The sequence below is a fragment of the Podarcis bocagei genome, assembly GCF_964188305.1.
Source record: "Podarcis bocagei genome assembly, chromosome: 7".
Taxonomy (NCBI): domain Eukaryota; kingdom Metazoa; phylum Chordata; class Lepidosauria; order Squamata; family Lacertidae; genus Podarcis; species Podarcis bocagei.
In genome coordinates, this window is record NC_138132.1 from 604,786 (window position 1) to 631,373 (window position 26,588).

Consider the following 26,588-nt stretch of genomic DNA (forward strand, 5'->3'; position numbering starts at 1 on the left):
ACGGAGGCTGCAGACCCACCCTCCTGGGCTCTACCCAGCGGGCTCCTGGGGTTCTACCCTGGCCCCCACAGCAGCAACCTCCAGTTTGCCCGGGGGGGGGGGTAGTTTTGGCCTAGACAAAAGCCCTCCTTCCTGCTCCACATTCTGCAGCCTCTCCTGGTCTGGCTGGAAGAGGTCCCACTCGCTTCCTTTCTCCAAGTAGCAGCCCCCCCTGCGCAATGACACTGCACAGCGCAGCCCCCCAGCCCAAAACACAACTGGTTCGGGATGTGTGCTAAGTGGTTGTCACTGTAATCTCAGAGCAGAGGACCAGTGGGCTGGTCACTCAGGAGTAGTTTGGGAAATCCAAGAATGGCAGATGCCAAGCTTGCCAGACAGCCTTGCCACCTTCCTTCCGCAAATGCCATCCTCCCCCTCCCCTGTTACCTTATACCACACCATCCTGGGACCCCTCCCCTCCCTTCTGTCTCTTCCAAGCATCTCTGGCTGAAAAACTGCAGCCGGGGGGGGGGGCGCCATTTCTGTTACAAAGGGATTCCACACCAGAGCCAAACAACAGCAGCCTTTAAAATCACTGCATCATTTAATGTCAGCAGTACAATGATAGGAGACTTGAGTCTGGATGACATTGTTGGAAGACAAATGTGTGATACAAAAGAAAGTAGAGAGCCATGCAACCAAAGATTCACTGTAAAAATACCGGTACAATATATACAAACCCCATTTCAAATAGTATTTACATTTTATAGCATGTTTATAAAGCTCTGGTAGATGACCAATTTCATCAATTAATTTTTTTGCCATTTGTGTCTATTGAAGTGATTTTACAGTTTTTACAAAAGATCAGTTTTTTTATACAAATGTCACTGAGCATCTCTATCTAAATAAGCACGCAAGACAGAATACTTCACAAAGAACCTCCCCGGTTAAAGTTACACTCAAAAACTTTACACCAGTTTGAGAGCTATAGCTGCACCAAGGAGCCCTGGAAATGATAGTTTGGGGAGGCTGATGAGAATTTTGTTCTAGTTCACTGTCCCTCCCACAGGACCTACGGTTGCTAAGTTTGTAGAACGGACAATTGGCTTAACTGTCTTGGCTTTCACCAAGGAAAACTGATTTAAGTTTGGAGTGAGATGGAACACGTCCCTCCTATTCTTAAACCAGTTCCTCCAATACACTGTGGCTTTTATGCTCCCGGGTAAGAGCCAAACCACATCTCCATTAAATGAATGTGCCTGGAACAGGAGGATTTGCAGCGGCACAGGTCTGGGGGAACGACCAACCTTTCAAGGTGTCCTGATGGCCCTTTTTAAAGTAAACACTGCCAAGTTCAGCACTCAAAACGTTCCCAGCAATGCAAATGCCTTAAAGCTGTTTCCCCAACCCTAAATACTTTTTTCTCCGAATAAAAGGCACCCCACCACTTCTCATAGATATATACTACACGGTAGGAAGAGAAGACCTTCTTACAGCTAGTCAGTTTCAGCCAAGACACACTCCGCTCACGGTGTTTACTGCCTTCACCACTCAAGACTATGACCTCCAGGCAGGGGGAGAGACCTGTTCCAAATCCATGCTGTGTGCTGAGCATGGTTGCAGGATGCTTCCTCTGACCACACTGGGTCGCTAAGACAGACTCAGTCAAAGCAGAGGGGAAGACTCGGCTGCCTCTTCCTCCTCATTTTCTGGGTAGGTTCCTTGTGCAGAAAGGGCACAAGCACCTCTTCTCTGTCGAGCTGACAGAGCTCATGCTTTTTCCAGAACACTGCAAATAGCCGCGAAATACCCTTGCTGTTGAGAAATACTTTTTCCAGGCCAGCATCCAGTCTCTCTCCTGCCTTCAAGTGCAGATGGACAAGTGAGAAGGAAGAAGACGAAGAGCAGCAGCCCCAACTGAAGGAGGCTGCCAAGAGGCGGCAGGCGCTTACAGGATCAGGCCAAACAGCTTTGTGTGCTTTAACACAAAGACGATGAGATGCCAACCTCACGACGCCGGCAGGGGAGAGGCAGTAGTACTATGCAGGGCAGGGGGCTACGAAGCAAGCGCAGGCCGCAAACTCCTCTTCCCTCCGAGAAGAGATTCTGGCTGGGCTTTAAAACAGCCAGCAGGCAAGTTGACTGCGATGAGCTCTCAAGAACAGACGTTGCAATCTCTGGTTCTTGCTCCTGGTCCTCATCAGCTGATTCTGAAGCACCAACGCCAGACACCTGCTCTTCTGATGCTTCCAAAAGGACCGTCCACCTGCAGCAACGTTTCCACTTCTAGAGCCACGTGGAATCTCCAGTTATTCAGTCTGGATTTTAAGTGAATGTGCTCTGCAGCAGAGCCTCTGCGCCCTGGCTTGCCTGCTCTACGGTTGCCCCCTTCCACCTCCCTAAGACGGCCTGCGAAACTGCCTGTTCTCATAGGAGCTACATAATCTACAGGCCACTTGGGAGCCCTGGCAGTGCCTGCTTATTAAGACAAGTGCAGAAGACAGACAAGTGGAATCAAAGGGATATTAATAATTTAATTTCAATACTACAAATTCTGTTTTGGTAGAAAGCATCACTTTTTTTGAGAGGCCGCCCCAACACCCCAGATGTAGCGCCCTGTTCTAGTTCAGCTGGATCTGGATCCAGCAACCTCCAGGAAATGGCAAACAAGTACTTAAAATCCAACACAATTACAAAAATAATCCAACATGGTTATTTCTCCAGGGTAATTTTCACCGCACTAGATTTTTTTCTTCTTCTTCTTCTTAAAAAAAGGCTATGATACACTTATTTTGTTACAGCTAAGAAATGAAGATACATATATTCTACAGATCAGCATGGCTGACAGCAGCATCCCTTTACGCAAGAGGAAAGAACCACCTTTCTCTCCCCAGCCTCTCCTCCAGCCCACAGAGAACACCAGAGGAGGAGGAGGAGGAGGAGGGGTTCGGACGTAGCCCACTGTGCAAAGGAAGGCTAAGGGCTGGAGGGATTGCTGGCCCAGGTTTCCAAAGAAGATTTGAAGACAATGAATGATTTCAGGTGAGCCTCAAACGAAGGCCCAGGGCATCAGACAATACTGGCTAGTACTACTTAAGATACTCTGATTACTTGTTTACAATGCAGCTTGGATATTACACGCTACAGCACTGAGCAAAACCCAAAGGATGTATATACAAGTTATATGGCTGGGGTGGAGGGGGGTGGATTAATGGAATCAAAGGAAAATAAGAGAACAAGTTTCGAACACTGCTGCTTCTCTCGGGCACAAGGCTGCAGGGGCAAGTCTTTAATACTACTGGCAGAACGGGGAGGCTGTGGGGTCAAAGCCTTTAAAAACATCCTTTAAGGAGCCGGCGTCCTGCGGGTCCCCCTCCTGCGCAGGGCTGTTTCCAGCAAAGGGGCTACCTGCCCCGGACTTGGTCGCCTGCTTCACCATGCCATAGACGGGGGGCACCGGAAGGTTGTGGATGCCAGGCTGTGTGGCAGTCTCTGTGGCAGCAGGCGTGGTGGTGGTGGCGGCAGTGGTGGCCGTGGTGGTGGCGGCGGCAGCCTTGGGCCGTGGCCGGTTGTAGCTGTTGTACCTGTCGGTTGACGGTTCTGCGCTGGGCTTCTCCGCTTCCAGCTGGTCCAGGGCCGACCGGCGAACAAACAAGGGCTCCTTCCCTCTGGCGCTGCCTTTGCTATTGCTGCTGCTGCTGCTGCTGCCGTCGGAGCCCTTGGCCGCCGGGCTGCCCTCCCCAGCTGGCTCCGCAGCCTTGCCGCCTGAGCCCGGAGTCCTTGGGTCGTAGAGGCTGATCCCGCTCAGGACGCTGCTCTGGCCGGTGCCTCTGCTCAGCCCTCCCGCCGTCAGCAGCCGGGGGTCGTAGGGAGCGATGCTGGGGGTTGCCTCCGAGGAGGCAGCAGGGCCAGCTGCCGACGTGCTGGCGGCCTCCGTTGGCTTTGAGGGCGCCGAGGGCGCTGGCTCAGAAGCCTTTTGCAGCCTGGGGTCAGCAGGGGCTTTGCGCATCCGGGGGTCGCTTGGCTTGTCGCTCGGGGTTGGGCTGCCTGCTGCGTTGACGGTCTTCAATATCCTCGAGAGCAGCTCAAAGTCCGGGAGGCTGGAGCCAGAGCCGGCCGAGGCTTCTGCTGGGGCTGCTGCCCGCTGCCTGGGGTCGGAGAGGCCGGTGGAGTTCTGAGGCCGGTTCAGGCGCGGATCCAGACCAGGCAGAGCCTGCAGAGCCGCCGGGACGGGAACGAACTCTTGCTTGGGGACAGGCAGCGGGATGAGGTCCTCGGGGCTCCACAGGACCGTGCGGGCAAAACCGGGCATGACCAGGACAATGTCTTTCTTGATGTGGCTGAACTGCTGCAGCTGACCCCGAGGGTCCCTCAGGGTGTGGTTTGGCAGAGCATCCAGGGGAATCGTGACCGGCTTGTCCCTCAGGGCCCTCTCCCCTTCCTCCTCTTCCGGAACCGGAACGCCCTTCTGCCCAACCGAGGGGCTGGAATGCAGAGAGTCTGCTTTAGGGGCAGAGGGGGGAATGTGCCGCGCCAGCCTGGGATCTGTGGGCCCCGCGTCCCCCGCGCCGGGCAGAGCGGGAGGCTCCACGCCTCGAGAAAGCCTGGGGTCGCGCAGGAGGCGAGGGTCGGCCGGCCGGCCGCTTCCCGGGGGCTGGCTTTTCTGGAGGCGAGGGTCGCTCCTGCCCAAGGCGGGGCCAGCGCCACTGGGAGCGTCTTCATGGGGCCGGCTGGAACTTTGCTGCCGCAGAGTCTTCAGGATGGAGCTGACGCTGCTGCTGCCATCGTCCTCGTCGCTGGAGTACCAATTGCCAGTATCACCTGGGGGGGGGGGAGCAGAGAGAGGAGGCAATAGAATGAGTCATGAGGCAAAGCTGGAGTATCACTCCTGGCTATAGTAACCCCCAAATCAGGGATAACTGACAGATACCTGAAACTGCAAAATGCAAACCTTGCCTGGCCGAAGCGCTTAAGGCAACATTAAATGCAAACTGCCACCCCAAGCAAAAGGTCTGCCTCTCTGTCTGTCTCTGAGACAAGCACCACCCAAGCTTTAGAGGTCAGTTAGGGCTCTGGACTATGCCAGACTCCGTCATGAATGGCAGATGATTGTGTCCTCGGCCTAAATGAAGAGACCTTCTCACCAGCTGCAGCTCAAGAACCCCAGGAGGAGGGGCTCTAAGAGAGGGACGGGCAACCTCTGGCCCCACCCATGGCCCCCTGCTCATCACCTGAAGTCATGTGACAGGGTGGGACGGGGCAAATAAACCTGCAGAAAAAAGCATCGAATTCAAAAAGTCTCAAATTCTGCCACTGGCAAAGAAGGAAGACTCAGAAGGCGGGGGGCGGGGGGGGGGGACGACTTAGGTGAGTGCCTGGTTTTTCCTTTGCAAGCTGCAGGTTTGAAGCTGAGTCACCTGACGTCCTATGACAGGAGGTGACTGACAGGTAGGCAGCCTTGCCCAACTGTGAAAGTGGTCCATGGAGGGAGGGGGTTCTGGGGGTCCACTTCCCAACCTCTGACCTAGGAGGACACCAAGACAGCCAGGCTGAACGACCAGAGCAGCTTCCCCCCCCCCCTCCAAGGACTAGAGTTGCCACTCCAAGGGGCTGCCGGAGCCACTTGCCTTCCTCGTGCTCCCGATCCGGCTTGTAGCCTTCCGCGTGCCGCCGAGCCCTCTCTTCCTCCTCCTGCTGCTTGTGCTGGATGCGCAGGTACAGAGCCCGCTGCGTGGAGGGCAGGAAGTCGGGGACGTTGGTGGGGGGAGGCTTCTGCAGTCTGGGCATCCCTCCGTCGCAGAAGGGGTCTGGCTCCAGGGAAGGGTCGGGGAAGATGTTTTCCCCAGGCAGCTCGTCCATCTCATCGTAGTTCCCGTAGCCCTCTGTCAGGGAAAGCGCAGGCAAGGAGGCCGTGAGAAACAAGGGCGGGGAGAGCAAGCACAGCCATGCTGGGGACGGGGGAGCCTCCAGGAGCGGCCGCCTCCCAGCAAACTGTGGCCCTGGGGGCCCCGGGCCTCTCCAGGCTGCAGGGGCCAAAGGGCCCATCGGACTCAGTGCTCTAGCGCAGTGTTTCTCAACCTGTGGGTCCCCAGATGTTGTTGGGACTACAACTCCCATCATGCCTAGCCAGCAGGACCAGGGGTCAGGGATGATGGGAGTTGTAGTCCAACGGGTCTTGTTTTCATACGGAAGCTGCCTTGAGTCCCATAAGGGGGAAAGGTGGGGTGTCTGATGATGATGATGATGATGATAGGCCTACTGCCCCACAGCTTCTCTTTAGCCACACTGCTGACGCTCACCTATTTTTAACTGCTTTTTTCAAATGAGTAAACACAGACGTTGACTTATTTTCACATGCTTCCTTTTAAATGCCTGCAATGGTGTTGTTTTGCCACTGGGCTCCTTTGGAAGAGAGGGAGGGAGGGAGGGAGGGAGGAAGTACCTGGGCCACCCATCAGGTTGGGGTCCATCTCCAAGCCTTCTGGATGCGGGTAGAAGCCGTCATAGAAGTCGGGTGCTGGTGGGCCGGGGGGCATCTCCTCAGGCCCAAAGGGCATCATTGGGGGCCCGGGGCCCATGGGAGGACCAGGGTTCATGCCGGGGCCCATGGGCATGTCGGGACACATGTCAGGGCACATGTCAGGAAGCATGTCGGGGGGCATGTCGGGGGGCATGTCGGGATGCCCAGGGAACATAGGCGGAGACATGCCTGGGTGCCTAGAGGAAAGAACGCAGCGAGGGTCAGAAAACGGCCGAGGAGGAAGAGGAGCCTTTTCAGAGGCGGCTCCCTTCAGCACAGGGTGAGGCAGGTCAAGCCAAACCTGCCGCATGTGGCTCCCAGCCAGGCAGCAGGACATGGAGGAGGAGGAGGAGCGTGGCCTGGAAAGAGGAGCCAGCCCACCCACCCTCCCAGGCCTGGACCTGAAGCACTCTGGCTGCCACCAGGAGGGAGGGGGAGGCCCCAGGCGCACCCCCTTCCTTGCCCCTCACCAGATCCCCGTACGCGCTGGAGGGAAGGTGGCACGTACCTCACACCCAGCTTCTCCGCCAGCTGGCCGGTGGGCCTCACCACAATCTCAAAGAGGGAGGGGATCTTCTTGTACAGGTCCTGCTGCTGCTGGGGCGAGAGGGGCTCGTGCATCGGAGGCGGCATCTGCGGGGGCCCCGGGGGCGGGAGGGGAGGCGGTGGGGGCGGCGGAGCAGGCGGCCCGCCAGGCATGGGCCGGCCGTTGGGCGACGTGGGAGCCGGCGGCCCCGGCGGCCGAGGGGGGGTGGGCAGCAGTCCTACCCCGGGGGGCGGCTTGGGCAAGGGGTTGATGCCTTGCTTCTTCAGCTCCTCCACCTCCTTCTCGTCTTCTGCTCCGGCCTCAGCATCGTCCGCCAGCATCTAAGGGGCAAGCGAAACAAGGCCGTGGGCAAAGGAGGCAGGGGCCGCCTCGGGTGGTAAGGCAGGAGGAGTCTCCCGTTATCCCCACACGCCGGTTGCATGGCTCCCGAACCATCCCTGCCCCCCACAACTGCTAACTGGAAGGCACCGCCCTCGGCAAAGGGCTTCCACGACCGGAAGCAAATCTCAGCGGCCCCCCGGCCCACTCACCTTATCCAGAAGCTCCCGCGTCTCGTCTGTGAGAGGTTCGTGGGAGAACATGCAGTCGTCTCCATTGATGCAGTTCCCAGTCGTGTGGAAGAGCTTGCAAGGGAAGTCCCGTGCGAGGCATTAAAGAAAGTAATCAGGCCAAGGGCAAAGGCACAGGAGAACTAACGCACCCCAGGCCAGAATTCGGCTTGCAGCAGGCCCACCTACAGACTCAGGGCGCTCACACCAAGGAAGCGGGGCTGATCTCCCTAGAGAAACCCTGGCCCAGCTCAAAACCTTTGATTGAAGCTTGGCCGTTGTCCACAGTATGGAGAGTCAGATTAAACCTCCCCACCTACCCTTTGATATTAGCTTTCCTCTAAAAATGCAGGACTCAGAGGAGGCAAATCTAAGAAACCCCGGCGTGGAAGCAAGCAGAAAGGATATCGTGCATGTAGGGACAGTTTTCAGCTCTGGCGCAGTAGCCAGTGATGTAAAACTTGCACAGTTCCCGCTTCTTTGGCAGCTCAATGTCATGGCTGAAGTTGCAGTGTTCGCCCTGCCAGGAAAAAGCAGAAGGTGCAAAGAGCTGACTTTTGCACAGTGTGACACCTGAGCACAAAGAATGTTTAGCAGTTAATCCCTGGAAACACTCCCCCCCCCCATCAACCCCAGAGGTGAGATGAGCCACCTTTCCACACAATCAGACAATGAGGGGAAAAGAAGAACTTCTCCTTTGGAAAGAACAGCAACAACCATGTACAACCACGAACTCCTTCCCAAGTTACAAGGACAGGCTCAGCACTCAAGGTCTTTGTGATGGACCCTGGAAGGGCAGGTGCTGTTGTGACATCAGCAGTAAACTGCTGGCACAGGAGACCAAAATGGGCAGAGCTGGTGGTACAGCAAGACAGAAGCGGGACTTAGCGGGCATCTAGCGGCGTAACATTATGCCTGCAAAAGAGGTGAAATCTAATATGCTCCAAGTCAATGGAGAGCCCAAGGTGATCTCTTCCCCTACAGCAGAGTTCAGGAACCCATGGCCCTCCAGGCACTGTTGGAATAAAACTCCCACCATCCCTGGCCACCGGCTGTGCTGGACGGGGCTGATGGGAACCAGAGTCCAGCAAATTCTAGAGAGCAACAGATGCCCACTGCTGCCCTCCCTCTGCAACCAGCCACAGATCACCACATGCCTTGCAGACTTCCAGGCACATGCAATGGGGCCACACTGCTCTGCCCTCCTCCCAAGAGAACGTGACTCTGGCGATGGGGAATGGTGCACAATTTAACGCTTTGGCTGCCGATTTTTCTTTTCTTTTATTGCATTTCTACATTTATAGCCACACTGAGATCTTGTGAAGGGCACACAAAATAAACAAACAAAACAGAATAGTGATGAAACAATTATCCCTCCTTCAAGAGGTAGCCACTTGTTTGAGAAAATATTATTTGAGTAGGTTTGAACAATTTGGGGCAATTAAAATGTTAAAAGTTAAATAAACCTTGTGGAAGGAGGAGTGTTAAGGTATATGTATATATAGTGTTAAATGTATATATTAAAAAACCCCCAAGAGGTAGCCACTGCGTCCTCCACACAGGGCAAGTATGCCCTGGGGCCCCCATCGGCCATGAACCCCAAATGCAGTGAAGGGGAGCCCAACAGGCACTTCACCTCATCTGCTGCTCATTCTAGTCAAATGCTCATGTCCCCCTTTCCTGGCAGGATCAGAGCAAAAATGAGGCCACAGGAACTGGAGACAGAGATCCCTAAATGAGATGGAAGCTTCTGTGTCTCCACAATTCAACCACCGGCAGGGGAACCACCAAATGTGGCCATTATGGGCACCACCAACAGGGGAACGGAGCTGAGGCATGAGGGCCAAGAGAACATCTAGCCAGCAACGCCCAGAACCGCTTGCTCACTGACCCCTACTGAGGCACAAGAACTGCTGCCTGCTCACCACTCCTGACTTGGCCTCCTATAAGCAATGGGACGGACGGCTCTCCAGCGGATGCAAAAGCAGGCAAGCTTTCTTCCAGCACTGCAATGCAGGCCACAAGCAAGGTGCACAGCGGAGCCAGCAGCCCTCTGGGCTTGTCCCCCCTTATCTTCCCAAGCAGTGGCTCTTCCTGCACTGGATACATGCTCTCCAGCCTACTATGGAAGCCTCTGGAAACTGTTAGCCACACACCTGTCTCCAAACCCACCAGCCTCATAACTACAGAGGCATCTTGGTTCTCAAACACTTCAGTACTCAAACAACTTGGAACCCTAACACTGCAAACCCGGAAGAAAGTGTTCCGGTTTGTGAACTTTTTTTGGAAGCTGAACGTGCTCTGTTTTGAGTGCCACACTTCTGATTTGAGCGCCACACTTCCGTTTTGAGTGCTATGCTGAGGTCTGTCTGTTTTTGCTATTTATATTGCGTTTTTGTGGTTCTTTTTGTTTTGTTTTGTGACTGTGTAGAACCCCATTCAGCTACTGATTGACTGATTGTGTGACTGTAGTACATTTTTACTTTGATTTTATGGATCAATGGTCTCGTTAGATAGTAAAATTCATGTTAAATTGCTGTTTTAGGGGTTGTTTTTAAAAGTCTGGAACAGGTTAATCCATTCTGCAGTACTTTCTATGGGAAAGCACGCCATGGTTTTGGAACGCGTTGGTTTTGGAACGGACTTCCGGAACGGATTAAGCTTTAGAACCAAGGTACCACTGTACTGTACAAGCCTCTGATGCAAGTGGACTCTAGTACAAGAAGGCTTATGCCACAGCAAGTCCATGAGCCTTTAAGGTGCCACCAGACAGACGCCTTGCTGTTTCTGCTGCAACAGACTCTGATGGCACATAGGCCTGCAGACCTAGTCGCCACATCACCAGGCAGCCAGGAGCGAACGCTGGTCCTCAACACTTACCCAGGTGCATCTTCCCTCAACAAAATATTTGCAGATGACTTTTCCTTTCTTATCTGATTGCTGGTGAGATTTATCATGGTCATTCCGCCGATAATTCCCGCCTCCGCCTCCATCCTATGGCAATCACAAGACACTTTATTTACCAATGTTATTCATGCAAAGCCTCCGAAAGTAGCTTACATAATTTTAGAACAAAACAATCTGTAAATATTGCCTGCTGCCACCCAGTCTTGCTGCAACAATTTTGTAGTCACTCAAGGGTTTTTCCCAGCCTGCCTTCTCAGAAGTCTGGCCGCTGCTGCAAATAGCTTCCTTTTTCTGCCCCATCCAGGTTGTGTTACCATTGTTCCTTTAACTCTGAACTTGCAAACTATGCTGCCAACAGTGTCTCTAGGAACATGCAGTGCCTTTGCTATCTTTTTGTATCCTGCTCCTTGTTTGTGAAGAGCAATGTTCTCTTCTCTTACCTTCTTGGACCATTCTCCTGACTTAGCCATATTTCTACCATGCAGCCAAATCTGACACTCTGCAACCCCCTAGCCAGCTCAGGTATTTCATGTGTTCAAGCACACCTGGTGCAACTAGTGGAGCCCTTGATCAGCTGTACCAGGTGTGCTTGAGACAACACCTGGTGTATTTGTGTTGCTGTGAGGGGTTCTATGCAGGGGGCTGAATAATAGCGAGACTGGAGAAGCCAGTATAAGTTGCAATTTCAGCTGAATTTGGGGAACCATGAAGCATCTGCTGCACTGAGATATTTCAATTGCTTTTGTTTGATTTGCTCATTGCAAACAGCTGAAAGTCTGCAAATTCTGATAATACAGTGGAACCTCGGTTTTTAAACGTCTCGGAAGTGGAGCAATTTGGAACCAGAACGCAGAAAACCTGGAAGTAATTGCTTCCGTTTTCGAACACGCCTTGGAAGTCATACGGCTTCCAAGGCACATTTCTCTATTTTTTCAATGGATTCTGCCAACCGCTCATTGATCTTCGGTTTTTAAATGTTTCGGAAGTCAAATTGTCTTCCAGAACGGATTATGTTCGAAAACCGGGGTTCCACTGTAAACTTGATTTGCAATGGTGGTTGAGTAATTTTGATTGCAACTGCATCTCGACCAATCAGGCTTTGGCCCCATGGAAGCAGAAGGGGGTCGGGGAAGTCGCTCACCCCCATGTCGTCATCGTAGTAGTCGTCCTCTTCATTCATGCCCCCTCCTTTGCCCATGCCTCCTCTCCCCCGGCCTCTTCCTCGGCCCATCCCCTTGCCTCCTCGCCCTCGGGAGCCACGGCCTCGGCCACGACCTAAGCCTGGAACAAGTCAAGCAACAACATTTTCTTAAATGGCAACAGATGACACACCATCACTTCAAGTCCACGCAGGCAACTGGACCACATAGTGCCAGTGCAAACAAAAGGGAAAGTGAGGCCTGTGAGGGCTCCAGCCGGCCGGCCAGAGGGGTGACTGCAGCCTTGGCCAACCGCCAGAGCCCTGGCCCACCTACCTCTTCCCCTTCCTTCCTTGCTCCTGCGATACTGGTTCAGCTCTTTGGAATAGTCGTCATACTCCTCTCCCCCTGCAGGCTCTTCTCCTTCGCAGTACTGGCATTCAGAAAGAGGAGAAATCAGCAAAGTGGGGTTTGGCTCATGAGATGCCACACAAGGAGTATCCAACAATGAAGGAATGCAGAGAACAGAATCTAACCAAAACAAACACAGCTGTGTATATAATCAAAGTATAACACGAACTGAATGTCCTGATGGAATTGATATTATGCAATTGGACAAAATAATGTCCATGCAATGTACAGTCGCAATGTACATTGTAATAACAGCATGACATGTATCATTTAGCAATGTGTCTGAACCAACTAGAAGATCACATGTGAAATGAAGACAATACCCAGGCATCTTGTCGGCCAGAGTCCTTCATCTTATCTAGAAGATTCACTACATAGTTGAACTATTGAACTCTCGGTTATATTGAACAGCAATTTGCAAGGTTGCATATATGTTTTTTTCAAGTTCTCTGCCACTGTACACATAGGCCTCAAGTGGATATTATTTTGGGTCATGATACCAATTGCATTGGGACATTCAGTATGTGTTATACTTCCACTGTATACAGTTGTGTATGTTCTGATTAGATGCCACACAAGGACGCAGGAAACTGGGCTGGCTGCAAGCCCCAACCGTGCCAGCTCACCTCCATTTCCTCTTCATACATTTCCTCCTCCTCCTCCTCCGGGTGCTCTCCTCTTCCCCTGCCACGGTTGCCTCTGCCCATGCCTCGCCCTCGCATCCCGCCTCTTCCACGACCACGGTACCCTCGGCCTCGGCCACGACCCCCTGTGGACACAAGACAAACAAAGCGGAACCGGATCAGACTCTGGGGCATAAAGAGACGCTGCGTCCCGCTTCCTGCCAAGGCTCCCTGTAAGCAGGAACAGCAGAACGTTTTGCATCTGTCTATCAGGAACAGCAAAATTCCCATGCAATGGCGCACAGTCCTGCCTCCATGATTCTGTGGACCAGAGGACACAACACACCCGGGGGGGGGGGATATGTTGTCTTGCCTTTCTATGACTAAGATCTCAAGGGAAAGGAAAGCAGCCATGTTGTGGCAAGGGACCTCAGTCCCAGGGGAGGATGCTGCGTAACCAAGGAGCTAATGCACCTTCGGTACCCAAGTCAATCTGACTCAAAACATGCAGCTGGCCTCAAGGGAGCCCAACAGGCAGAGACAGTTCAACTCCTCCCTGATGACAAAAAGCAGGCAGGAACGCAACCCTGATGCCAATTGTTTTCTGAGTTTGAACCCAGAACAAAAATCTGCACTGAGCCTAAAGTGCCTTTTAAAAAGGCAAGTTTGATCCCTTTGAATGCTGACTAACTTTCACACTGGGCGTCATTTTTGTACTGGGGAGCCAACACTTCCCCAGCACCTGGAATGAGGGCTGAGCACAGGCAGGTGTGTACCTCTCCCCCTGTGCGACCCCTCCTTGGCCCTCCGGTATTGGTTCAGCTCCTTCGCGAAGTCATCATAGTCCTCTTTGCCCATGTCCTCGTCATCCTCTCCCTCATAGTCACAATAGCCCTCGTTCTCATACTCCTCGTACATGGGGTAGTTCTTGCTTTCCATTTTGGAATATCCCTTTTTGGGGGCGCTGTGAGATGACGAATACTGCTGGTGAGACTGGAAGTGAACGCACACAGAGTTATTACCAGGCATAACAAGCTGATCACCATCACCCATCATCTCAAGGAGATGTACAATGAAAACAGCAAATGCACTGAAAACAGGGTGCCATAGGCACTCCTGGCAAAGACCCACTCAGCCAACTGGGAAAGCTGCCCGTCTCTCGACAGAAATGCTGCTCCACACCACAGGGGCAGCCACACCAAAAACCCTGGCCTGAGTTCCTGTGGAGGAGGGCTGCTGAGATCCTGGGGACTTGCAGGAGAAACTCTCCCGTAGGCCGCGGGTATAAGGCGGTCTCTCAGATAACCTGGTCCTCAGGTGTATAGGGCCTTGAGGTACAAATGGGCTCCTTATGCATCTTCTAAACCAGCCTCTCCAGAGCGCCATCCCTGATCACTGGCCATGCTGGCTGAGGCTGAACTGTAGTCCAAAAAGGACGGAGGGCACCACATTGGGGGAGGCTCTCCTCCAAACCACCCTTTCCGGGAGCAGACATTCCCCAGCTGCCCACTTTCCCCTCTGGCACAGAGGCCTCCACTGCCACCTGCCAGTGTTCTGCCACAAATCCCGCTGGCCCCTGCTGTGTGGGAGCCTTTGCCTTAACCGCAGGGTGGGACTGAGACCCCAGCCCGATTCCCGGTGAACTTCCAAATGCACTTACGGAGGAGGAGTAGAGAGGGCTGTACTCCCTGTACTTCCGATGCCCCTTCTCGCCAGGGCTGAAGTCTGAGTCCTCACTGTAGTCGGAGAAATCGTCACTTGAAGAGGCATGGCGCTGCAAAGGAGGGCAAGGCTGTTACCGGCTGCTCCCCAGATCGTGCTCTTTTTTCCCCACCCAGCTCTGCCTACTGCTTAAAAGGAGCTTCAATGTTTTCAGCACAGACTTCTCTACACAGGCGGGAATTCCAACTATTTATGAAGCAGCAGTCACTACATCAGGCTGTAACAGCCAACAGAAGACAAGGGCAGCAGGGACACTCCATCGGCACAAGAGAGAGACAAGCAACTTTTTGTGCCTCCTCTCCATTAACTTTTTCATGCCAGCTGGCCATTAGATTGCTTATTTCCTCCTCCCTCCCAACCCCTGTATCTTTTGTGTTGTGTCTTTTTAGATTATAAACCTGATAGGCCAATGACCCTCCTTGGTTTTTAGGGATTTGAAAGCTCTGGCTAATGGGTAGCAGTTGAAAATAGATAGATGATAGATAGATAGATAGATAGATAGATAGATAGATAGATAGATGGATGGATGGAAAAAAGCTGGAAAATACTGCTTGCCTGGAGCAAGCAGGCAGTTTTCAAAGGCATCAAATGCAACTTGAAATTGGGCTTCCAGCACATGCACTCTAGTTTACATGATTTTTCAGATACTTTAGTATTTCCACATGCAAGTCTAACTGTTTTTGGTTCCTCGTATCATCTGTTCACCTTAGAAGCAGTTGCTTTTAATCAAGAGCGATCTCTTCTAGCCTCCAAACATTTCTGCCACCTTTGATTCTAGTTCATCACTGATCACTTCTCATCTCATTCATGCAGTTGTGTGGCCCCCCACCCTTTTGAAGACCAGCATGCCATTGGCACAGCAGGCTCTGGGCCCACCAAGATCCTTGTTAAGAAATGCAGGAGACAGTCTGTGCTTGGCATCCGCTTTACGTCCCCAGCTCTCCGACCCCAGACCAGGGCAAACATCAAAGGAAAGATTGAGGAGGGGTCTGAAACTGATGTTCTTGAAGCTTGCCTGGCCTCACCCACCTTGTGCTTGGACTTCCTTTTCTTTTTGGACCTCCGCTTCTCCTTCTCGCGCTCTTTCCGACGCTTCCTTTTCCTCCGGTGAGTCTTCTCTTCATCCGAGTCACTATGATGCTTCTCGCTCTTGTCCTTCCGACTCTTCTCTCGGGACTCTGAAGCTTCATGCGGCTCCTCGCCCCCGTCATCTTCCAGCTCCCCTTCTTCCAGCTCCCCATCCTCCCTGTAAAGACACACAACCAGAATCATTTGGCTGGAAGGAGCAGGGCAGGTGACAGAGGGGAGTTTCAAAGCAGGGAACTGTGCTAAATAGCATGTCGCTTGCCTGTCAAAGGTCACAGGCCTGATCATTGGGAAAGAACAAACCAGTCCTGCTTCCTCCCAGAACAGGTCCTTATTCTGCAGAGCATTTGCAAAAATGAATGCAGCTCCAGCCCTAAGACGATATTCCGGGAGAGGATAGAAACACACACATGCATGCACACACCAGCAAAAGCAACCCTCAAGTGGCTGGCTACGTATCTGACTGCGCAAACACATTTGTGACTGGAAACCTCAGAGTTAAACAAAAGCAAGAGACATGGCTATTACAACTGCTTGGTATCTACACAGAAATGAAGTGTTGCCTTTTTACACTGCCACCGCAAGGTCACCCATTTACTCCTCCCCAGCCCAAGAATACAGCAAAGTGGCAACGCAAGAAGAGCTGAGAAAGCCCAAAGCTGAGCCTAAAGCTGAAGTGCCACCTTCTGTTAGAACCCAATACCAAGAATCTGTCCAGAATGTATAACTTGCTGTTGAAATGGAATACACAAGATGAAACAGTTAAATCAGCTATGATTAAGTGGGCACAGGACATTGGTCATAACTTTATGTTTGCTGACTGGGAACAGTTGTGGACCACCGGCATAAAATTCACGGCATGTAATGCTTTAAAGGAAAATATTATGAAAATGATCTATAGGTGGTACATGACCCCAGTCAAGCTAGCAAAAATCTACCATTTGCCTGATAATAAGTGTTGGAAATGCAAAGAAACTGAAGGTACTTTTTATCACCTTTGGTGGACGTGCCCGAAGATTAAGGCTTTCTGGGAAATGATATATAACGAAATGAAAAAGGTACTTAAATGTACTTTCCCTAAGAAACCAGAGGCCTTTCTCTTGGGCATTGTCGGCCAATTGGTGTCAAAGAAAGACAGAACTTTTTTATGTATGCTACAACAGCAGCAAGAATACTCATTGCAAAGTATTGGAAGACACAAGATCTACCCACTCTGGAAGAATGGCAGATGAAGGTGATTACATGGGAGTGGCTGAAATGACTGGCAGAATCCGTGACCAGGGGAAAGAGACGGCGGATGAAGACTGGAAGAAATTTAAAATTTATCTTAAGAAACATTGTAAAATTAAGGAATGCTAAAATGTTGAGGTTTTGGAAAAAAGGGGATTACAGCTGCAAAAGATTAAGTAAAAGAAAAGAATAAGGGAAAATTTGATAAAACCAAGGGGTAGGATTTGCTGAAACAAATTTGGAAATTGGGCTGCAGAAAGGGGAGGTATGGGGAAGTCGGTGAAGTAAGGTTTAAGAAAAAAGGATTTGAAATTATACATGTTTGTTTGTGTGTTTGTTTGTTTGTATTGTATAATGTTTGTGTTTATAAAAACTGTGAAAAACCAATAAAAATTTTATTTAAAAAAAAAATGAAGTGCCACCTTCTTCCCGTCCAAAGACAAAAGTCACTACAACTTCCATCCCCAATCCAAAGCCACAGAACCATTTGCCGAGGAACCCTGCACTCTTCTGCAAGGCTGAAAGGATAAATAACGCACGTATTTCTAAAGCAAGTCCCCAAAACTGCTCAAAGGAGTTCATGCAGGACATGGTTTCATCTCATAAATTAAGTGTTTACTAAAAAAGGTTTGCCATTTTTATCACCTCCATAATACAGCTAGGAGGGTGATGATAATGGGCTGACCCAGGGCGGCCGGGCGGCGAGACCCAGTGTGAGCTGAGAACCGAGGATTCAGCTGATACGTCGTGCTCACCATCCCTCTGCCCCAACAGCTTATAAGCTTTCCTTACATGCGACCAAATTCCTGAGTGGGAATCTTATTTCTAGCGAAACCAACATCTCCTGAATATCTGCTTGAGCCCTTCAACAGCCATTGAAAGGGGCTCTTCTCCTACTTGGAATGACACACAGGCTTTTATTTTCTTTTGTCTTGGCTGCCTACTGCGGTTTGTGCAGAGGCACCAGCAGTGGGGACAGGTCAGCGGGTGCTCTGAAGACCACCACTCCAAGCACCACCACCACTATGGCAGAAGCCCTGCAGGCACCAGGCCAGCCAGTCACTACGAAAGCAAAACTTCTAGGCTGGCACTCTCCAGGCCACAAACGGTTTAGCTGCTTCCGTCAGTATCCGTGAGCCAAGTACAACAGTGAGGCCCAAGGACATACAGCAAATTATAGGCCAAGATACAAAGCAGGCAATGGGGCCAGCTTCCCATATGACACTTTTAATGGACGTAATCTTCATTTAAGAAAAGAAGCCCATATCAGTGTAGACCGTCAGATGTGGAAATTGCAACCATGCCCACTTTCTGCTGGAAGGTTGGACTCACAAACTTCACACGCACTTAAAACTAGAATACTCACTACATTTTGACTCAAAATGTATTTCAAATAAGGAACCACATCAATTTGCCTGTCTTATGCTAGTCCATGTTCTGTGCTTGTAAACTGAAGGCAATAGGTAAAGGATGTGGTTTATCTGACTTCCAGGGCTAAGAAACAGCAGGCACTCAAGGAAGCGATGTGTTTCACGAAAGGAAGAGCTGCCGGGGGAGACAAGCTCACATCCTTTCTGGCGTGAGCCAGCATTACTTGCAAGGAGCTACTGGTGCTACCTGAGTACAGCAAACAGGATTGTTCTCCTGATCTCAGGGGGCGGTGGGGGAAGAGAGGGAAGGGGGAAAAAGGCTTGGATGAGGGTTGCCTGCTCCTCGGGTATATCCATGCCTCACCTCAGTGAAGCCCTCTCTTCCTCCACCTCACACTAAAAGTCTGCTGCTAGTCAAATTGCCTCTGCAGCACATATGGTGGAAGCCAGGCTGCTGCCGCTGCTACAAAAACTATTGACTTTCTCCCCAGAGCCTGCCAGCCAGCTGACACGTCCCTGCCCACAACTCAGCCCCCCCGGCTGTCCTCACTCAGGTGCCTCCTCCTCCCTGTAAGCAGGACACAGTAGTGACGCGGTGCTGACCGTAGTGCGTGGCCAGCCAGGGCAGTGCCAGGACAGTGCCACCACCTCCAGGGTGAGTGTTTGCATCTCAGACAGGGAACCGTTTAAAGCTGGCAGCAACCTTCAGAATTATTTGCAGCTCTTCCACAACTGGAAGCATGTGCAATAGGGGCTTCCAAGACCTAAACAGAGCCAAATCTGGCGCTGCAATTTACTAGTTATAACTGTTCCAACTCTCAAAATAACTTAGAAGAAAAACGGCACCCAACACCTCACACCCCTCCAAATGAATGCTTGGGAGAGAGGGGGTTTGGACGGGGGGCACAGAAGGGAAGCCGCAGCCTTTTTAGGGCGGCTGGACTTCATCTCTGCCATCCACTTTCCAATGGCAGCACTGATCCCTTCACCTAAACCTCTTCCACCTGGGCATAAATACACAGCTTTTGCCCTGACCATGCTTAGCCTGGTAATAGAGAACGCCTTGAGGGCTTCAGCATGCAAGATACATGTGCAATCCCATGCATATTTACCCAGAAGTAAGTCCTACTGTGTTTAATGGGGCTTACTCCCTAGTAAGTGTGGTTAGGATTGTAGCCTTATTCTGGCAGTCAAAATGATCTAAAACTTGGTGGCTTTATGCTGTGTGAAAAGCTATTAATCAGCAACTCTGAGTACAGTAATTATTACTAAAAGCTACAGGGCTCTGTCAACTTCATAGTAGAGCTTGCCATACGTGTTCACTGTGGCTATAGGGCAAAGCAGCGTGGTTGCCATGTGGCTATAGGGCTTTCAGAGAATCAAGTTGACACTGGGGGAAACGCTAGCCTTGTAACAGGCCCACCACGGCTCTTGGGGGCTTTCCTCAGGAGCCAGTCCCTTTGCTACCTCTGCAGCAGAATGCTGAGCTTCATGAAAAGTATTACATCACAGTCTCCCTGTGTGACCTCACAGGTCACGTGACCGGAGCCTGCTGCAGGAGAAAACAGACCCTTCCAAGGCCTGGATCAGAACAGCACAGAAGCTTCTCCGGGTGCTCGTGCTTCTGCGGGTGTTTGGTGCCAACAGTACAAAACCCAGGCACGGCAAAGGCACTGCGCTTGAAAGATCACATCTGCCAGAGAAAGAATACCAGGCTGAGGAAAGAAGCCATGGCAGGAGAAGGCTGTGTAATGGCAGAGATCAGCACGGCAAAGGTCACCTCTCAGAGGTCAAGAGAAGGAGCTGGGTTCAACAGGCCCACGGGGGGCATGGGGGGCTCCTCCAGGCATATATATACAGGGAGATGCCTGGCACGGAACGGAAAAGTGGGAGTGGGAACAGGTGCCGAAGGAGGGCAGCAGGCGATGAGCGTGAAGAAAAGACCGGAGGGAAACAAAAGGAAAGCCACTGAGCCTGACATGTAACTTTGAATGAAAGATGACAGGGATCCAGCACACAGACGTAAAGAGAGAAGCCACACTGTCAAGGCAATGAGGCAGAAAGGTAATTTTAGGAGAATATTCTAAGTTGATTAAGGAACAGAAACACTGCAGGACAGAAGGGCCTCAGAGCAAGTGGTATGTGGTTTTGCTTTACTGGACAGTTTACAGAAATATCAAGCTCTTATTTAATTACTGCAACCGAAATATGTCAGTTCTCTCTATGAGAATAGTTTCTGCCTTCTTACTTTGTGTCTGAAACTTAATAGATATAGTAAGACCTTCTCTGGTCAAAAATCAAGGCCAGTGTCTCTGCTGCCCTCTGATGGTGGGAAATGGGAAAGACACGGAAAAACCACCTTGGTCTCTAAACTTTGGATTGAACAAACAAAATATTAAAATGAAATAGGGTTGATATCGTTCCCCTGACCTGCATACCAGTGTTAAGACACTCAGCTATATGAGCCGATTGCCAAATGGCACCTTGAACCTAGGTTATGGTTGCCACAATGGTATGTCTAGGCACGCCCCTCCAATTGAGTTTGTTGTTATTATTTCATTTCATTTCTATACCACTTTATAATCTAAAGAAAAAATAGCAAAGCAGTTTACAACACATTAAAATCAAATAAAACAATTGAGAATGAAACATATTCAAGCTTCAAGAAAAATATTTCAGATCCTTTTCTAAGTGACATTTTGCTTGCCCTATATTTATTTATATAGCTGTCCCATAACATGAGGACTGTAGGAAGCCAGTGTGGTACAGGACCTGGGAGATCAGGGTTCAAATCCCCACTCAGTCATGAAGCTCAGTGGGTGACAGCCACAGCCTCCACCTACTTCACAGGGCTGCTGAAGGATTAACCGTGTCCTCTTTGGAGAAAAAGGTGGGATATAAATGCAATAAATAAGCTCTTCTGCTGACCTGCTTAAGAAAGCTGGAGGGGCCAGCCAGGCGGAGATGTCAGTCGCCCATCTGGCAGCCAGAGATCTCCACGTGGTCACAGTTGGACCCGTGCCTGTCGCAAAAAGCGCCTGGATAATTTCTAGCACTACTGCTTACCTAGGAGACTGCTGAAACCTAGGGCTGTGCTCAACTTTACTCATGCTCACTGTAGGCCCACTGAAACCAGCAAGGTAACAAGTCTGTTAATGAGTCTACTTCAAGGAAACACAGTTGGACCCAACATCAGCCATAACCACAATGGGTGTAACTTGGGTTCATTAATTTGGAAGGATCTACTGTTGAGTAGAGCTTAGCTGCAATTATGGAAGCCTTCTACAACATCAGCTAAAATCTGTGCCGGCTGCAGGTCCACAGCAAAGGCCTGAGATTTCACACACTGGAGCAGAAGAAGGTGTTGGAGGGAACACCAAACTGTAATTACCCAGTGAATGATTCCTGTGAGAGCAAAACTGGGGAGGAGCTGGGGTGCTGTGAACTATGAATTCAGAAAAGCCAGGATGTTTCCTGGAGTGAGGAACTCCACAACAACAAAAACTCTTGGCCAATGACATTTTAAGGAAATCTAACCAGCCACGGGGAACTCTAGTCAGCAGGTGGAAAGCGAGTCCCTGCCCACTAGAATATAAATGCACTTTCTACAGCAGGCAAAATGCCATTCTCTGGCATTATTGTACAAAACCTTAATGCATCTTATGAACATCTCCCTTCTACCAAGCGAAACCAGTGGTCTCTCTCTCTCTCTCTCTGTATGGCCCACACTGACTAGCAACAGCTCTCTGGGGTTTCAGACCGGGGCTGCTCCCAGCCCTGCTCAGAGATGCAGGCGGGGATTGAAACCATGACCTTTCTTCACCCAAAGTATGAACTCGGAATGCCGGGGAAATGCTATGAAGGAGCTCACTAAGAAATCTGGAATAAGGCAAGCACTTGGAGCTCAGCTCTCCCGAAATGAAAAGGGACCTGTCATCGGTGTGACAACGCACATGCCTTGGGGTGGGAGTCGGCCCTATGGGACTTGGCAGGAGTGGGACCAGCCCCTAAGTACACGCTCATCATCTAGGGCAAGACCCTGCAGGAGTGGGAGTTCCTTTTCTGGTTTAGCAGCATACACTGCAGGGTGGAGACACCGGAAACCTTCGTGGAGGATTTCCTAACCCCAGTTCCTTAAAGCTAGAGATAACTGTATTTTCAAAGGCGATCAAGACAAACTATGTCTTTAATTCAGGCAGGCAGCTAACTTGGACCTCTCTGAAAAACCCGCCCTCCAGCTAGGGGCTGGGGAGAGATGAGACTTAGACATTTTGGAATTATTTCAATGGCCTCAACCTGCCCAAAAGCACGGCTTTCAGCCCAGTATCATTTCTGCACCTTTCAAAACAAGAGCCTGCAGCAGAACCAGGTGCTATGGACTGATGAGCCAAACGAAGCTCAAGGGCAGAGCACAGAGGAGAATGGAACCCGCAGAGCTGGCTATTAAAAGGTCCCTTCGTCAAGAGAGGCCGCCATGGAGGAATGTAGGACACCTTCTTCCGAAGGAATTGGCCACCTTTTGCTCCTACTACCAAAACTGCTTTCAAGGTTCCCTGGGCAAAAAAAAATCAGAAGAAAGTAAAAAAAATCACCACCACTAACTACTCTGCGAGTCACTCGTGGTTGCATTAAGCGCTATATGCACCTGCCAAATATTAAATTTAAAAGGTCATTTCACAAAGAAGTTAATATGCAATCTAGCTCTGTAATGGAAATTAGCCACGTTTCCTCCCCCATCTTCCTTGCTGGTCACACTGTTGACTCACGGCATTCTAAGCTGACGTCATTCACCCAAGAATGCCCATGAGTTTCAACAGGGGGCAGCCTCCTACGTTGCCAACAATGGGAGAGAAGCAGAAATCCAGCAGGTGTCCTCAGGGGCAGGAGAAGAAACTCTTTATCTGCAAAAGTTCCCCCTTTCCATCCAACTACTAAAGGCACAAGAAGACTTCCCTTAAAAATGTGTTGACTGTAACCAGCATAAAATGCTGCTACAGAGTTTGCATTTTAATCCCTCCCCACTTAACATCAAGCAAAACGGCAAGAGGATCAGCGCCGAGGACTTCGTACTTTCCAAGTGTGCACATCCTTATTCTGTCTTTCTCCCTCTGACTCCCAGCCTAATTTTGTCAATAGGAAGAATGTAAAAATCCAGCAGATCTTACAAAGCACTGCCAGACCTGCCTCAACAATGGCTTATTGTTGGCAGTGCTGAATTAATGCACTTAACTCAGAAGTGCCACGTAAATTCTTACGAATTGAGGAATATAAAGTCACAGCAGTGAGATAATAATCTATGTTCAAAGTTGAAGCAGGTCTCTTGACCTGGTAGCACAACTCTTGGTAGCACATCAGGCCAGGCCTTGGCTGCCTCATTCAGCCACCTCAAACTCCCTGAACATGCACTCGGGCTGCCCAGGACACGGTCAGCAGGCGCAAGTTCAGCCCATCTCAGAGCTTGCAGCTAGATCAGTCACAAGTAGAAATAAAATGGCTCAAGCTTTTAATTGGCGGAAAGGTGGGCTTTTGTAACAGTTAATGGCCGAATTTGTGCTTTAAGGTCCCTGCCAGAGCTACCAACATACAGATAAACCACCTAACGTATTTTGACCACCAGAGCTGGGCCAGTGATGGAGAAAGGAACCCTTTTCTCCTGTTAGTTTGACTAGGAAATTTCAACCAGACTAAGAGCAGTGGTACCTCTGCCCCCAATGTCGCTGAGTGAACAGAGCCAAACCACGCAGCGAGAGCCGGGGCCCAAAGAGAAAAGGGGTGTGTGACTGCAGCACTAGCAGCAGATGAATCTGACCAGAGAGGGGTGGGTCTAGGGACATATCCCAGGCCTTGCCTGCTTGAGGTGGTCAGGGCAGAAAGGGGTGGGAGAGACCATTTTGCAGTGCCAGGTACAGGTAGTTGAGACCTAATGGTTCAGGGTCCTCAGCGCTTTGCACCCAAAGCTGCCAACACCCCTTTCCCCAAACAACCTCCTTTTCAGGCCTTTGCTGGCAGTAGCTTTCTGCCTAATAATAACTACTAATTATTATTATTATTATTACTATTAATATTCCACCCATCTGATTGGGTTTCCCCAGGCACTCTGGGCAGCTCCCAACAAAATATTAAAAACACAATAAAAGATGAACCATTAAAAACTTTTCTGAACAGGGCTGCTTTCAGAAAGTCCTATAACTGTTTATCTGCTTGACGTGATGGGAGGGCGCCACTACCAAGAAGACCCTCTGCCTGGCTCACTGTAGCTTCACATCTTGAAGGGAACTTGGAGCTGGACCCCCGTGTCCCGGCTGGACGATGGAGATGGAGACGCTCCTTCAGGTAGATCTTCTACCCCCTCTCCTCCAATGAAGGTTGGGGAAGAGGCAGCTTATCTACCAGCCCACCCGCCAATCAGAATAAGGGAGCTTAGCACTGCACGCTAAGGTGATTTTTTAAAAAAACTCTAAACTTAACACTTCACTATGAAATTTGCCTTTAAACTATCATTTGCTGCCCAGAGTGTCTGGGCAACTCAGTCAGAAGGTCAGGGTACAAGTAATAAATTGCTACTGTTATAATTATTGTCACCCCAAGCAGAAATTTCATACTGTTCTTTAGTGGACAACTTAGTAGTTTCCTTGTTTTGTAGATGTTTTCTGGCACATGCGCACAAAAGTAAAAAATTTTTGGTAGTTCAGGAAAGCACAGGCCAATGCTATTTTGCATAAGTGAGTGTGTGGCCCTCGTAGACCGTTTTCCGTTTCATCAGAATAAGCAGGACAAAACACTGCACTCGCTATGGGACCAAGTGTACGGCCTTGTTTTACATGAAGAACAGGAGCGGTGGGATTTGGAAAGCGCTGGGTTATGGGACAAGGAGTCTAATGTACACAACACAGAGTTACTGTCATTTGGATTCACTTGTCTTGTGTGAGGTACAAACATGAACTTTGCACAGAACATGTAGTTAACAAAAGGACGATGGAAACAGGAAGAAAGGGGTTGCCAATAAGGTGCTTACACTGTACATGGTTCTTGCTTACCAAATGAGGGAGAGGGTGGAAGTGTTTGATGACTTTGGGGACACTGTGATTTGTTACACTTTGGAACTGCTTATCCTTTTTGGAAACAACTTTGCAAGCCTGCACTAAGTGCAGCGTGTGTCCACTTTCCAGACAGCCGGATGAAGAGGGAGTCTGCAGACACAGCGCCTGGGTGGAGCTCCATAGCCCTTGGCTGGGGGGGAGGCGGGCGAGGGGGCAGCCGCTCACCCTGCAAAGCTTACAGCAGGGCTTGAGCTATTTTTTAAAAAATACAGTAATCCGAAACATCTCCTTTTTCTTTTCAGGACGGTGTGTGCTTTTGTGAGTACTTTCCTAAGTTAACGTCACATACGGAAGGGGCACCAAGCAGCCCAACAGAAAGGGGCACCGTTCTGCTCGGTTCCTTAAACGAAATGCTTACTGACTTCTGGCCTTTTGTTTGTGGCGGGGAAAGAAAGGAACAAGGTACAAATTGAATTATTCAATAAAAGAGATTACTTACCAACCCAACCCCTGCATCACATGAAAGAGAGAACTCCACAGGGAGGGAGGAAGAGAAGGAGGGAAGGAGGGGGGGAGGCGCGCGCCCCGTGTGCGAGCATACACACGTGCGCGCGCGCCAAGGTAGACCCACGGCGACCCTGCGCTGCCCACCTGCCCTCGAGGGAGGATCCCCCTGCCTGTCCCAATGCCCGGCTTGGCCCGGGAGGGGGCGCCCCCAAAGGCCGGGCCCGCTGCTCCTGCTCTTCCTCCTGCCCCCCCCCCGCCATGCCGGGATGTGGGGGGGGGCCCTGCGCTGCCCTCCCCCGCTCCCCTCCCCCCGCCCGTGCCCCTCCCGCCCCCCCCCCGCTAGAAGAGAAAGAGAGAGAGAGAGAGAGAGAGAGAGGCGGGTACTGGACCTTTCGTCCGGGCCGGGCCCGTGGTGGTGTTGTTGGAGCGGCCGGGCGCTGGCGCCGCCGAGGCCCAGGCTGCTGCCCTGGTGGTGGTGGCTGTGGAGGAGGGAGGCGGCGGCCGGCGAGGGGGAAGGGGGCCTGGCGGCGTGGGGGCTGCTGGGCGGGGGCACCGTGGGGCTCTCCACGGCCATGGGGGGCGGCCGGGGCTCGGGCGGGCGGGCGAGGGAGCCAGCCGGGCGGGCGGAGCAGGAGGGACGGGACGAGGAGCGGGAGGAGGAGGCGGCGCACCGGGACGGGGCACAGTCACTGTACTCGGCGGGCCTGAGGCGCCGCGCTCCGCTGGCGGGCTGGGCTGGCGGGGCGCCGGCCGGGCACACGGGGGGCTGGCTGCTGCCGGGCTGGCGAGCTGCTGCTGCTGCCGAGGCTGCACCACACAAAATGGCGCCCGCCGCCTCGCCCGCCCGACACTCGCGCACACGCAGCAGCCGCCGCCCCGCGCCCAGCCCGACCACTGCCGGAAACGCCCGAGCGCGGCCGGAAGGCGGGGGGCGGGGCGAGGGGCGAGGGGCGGGGCCT

The 26,588-nt window shown here is 51.4% G+C and overlaps 3 protein-coding genes across 5 annotated transcripts in view; 2 read left to right on the forward strand and 1 right to left on the reverse strand.

Annotated features, from left to right (window-relative positions):
* DHX34 (DExH-box helicase 34) overlaps nucleotides 1-26,588 on the forward strand; it is a 163,470-nt gene that overhangs the window by 46,797 nt on the left and 90,085 nt on the right. The gene's annotated exons all lie outside the window — the stretch shown is intronic.
* On the reverse strand, nucleotides 565-26,203 carry ZC3H4 (zinc finger CCCH-type containing 4; the record flags this gene model as incomplete). 3 transcript variants are annotated; one of them, XM_081200160.1, is made up of 14 exons in its annotated part: nucleotides 565-4,800; nucleotides 5,607-5,861; nucleotides 6,422-6,696; nucleotides 7,008-7,366; nucleotides 7,577-7,686; nucleotides 8,003-8,114; nucleotides 10,475-10,588; nucleotides 11,643-11,782; nucleotides 11,977-12,073; nucleotides 12,678-12,820; nucleotides 13,451-13,667; nucleotides 14,335-14,448; nucleotides 15,426-15,642; nucleotides 26,019-26,203. In XM_081200160.1, 14 exons carry the CDS (start codon nucleotides 26,201-26,203, stop codon nucleotides 3,275-3,277), a joined length of 3,864 nt encoding a protein of 1,287 aa, XP_081056286.1. In that variant the 3' UTR covers nucleotides 565-3,274. The 3 variants fall into 3 exon arrangements, with proteins under 3 accessions (XP_081056286.1, XP_081056288.1, XP_081056287.1); XM_081200162.1 differs by lacking the exon at nucleotides 26,019-26,203 and adding an exon at nucleotides 25,622-25,653; XM_081200161.1 differs by lacking the exon at nucleotides 26,019-26,203 and adding an exon at nucleotides 19,398-19,564.
* The window catches only part of SAE1 (SUMO1 activating enzyme subunit 1), a 28,441-nt gene continuing 21,687 nt past the window's right edge, over nucleotides 19,835-26,588 (forward strand). The window contains exons 1-2 of the mRNA XM_081200491.1: nucleotides 19,835-20,146; nucleotides 25,425-25,584. The gene's annotated coding sequence lies outside the window, so the exon portion shown is untranslated. The remainder of the gene's footprint in view (nucleotides 20,147-25,424; nucleotides 25,585-26,588) is intronic.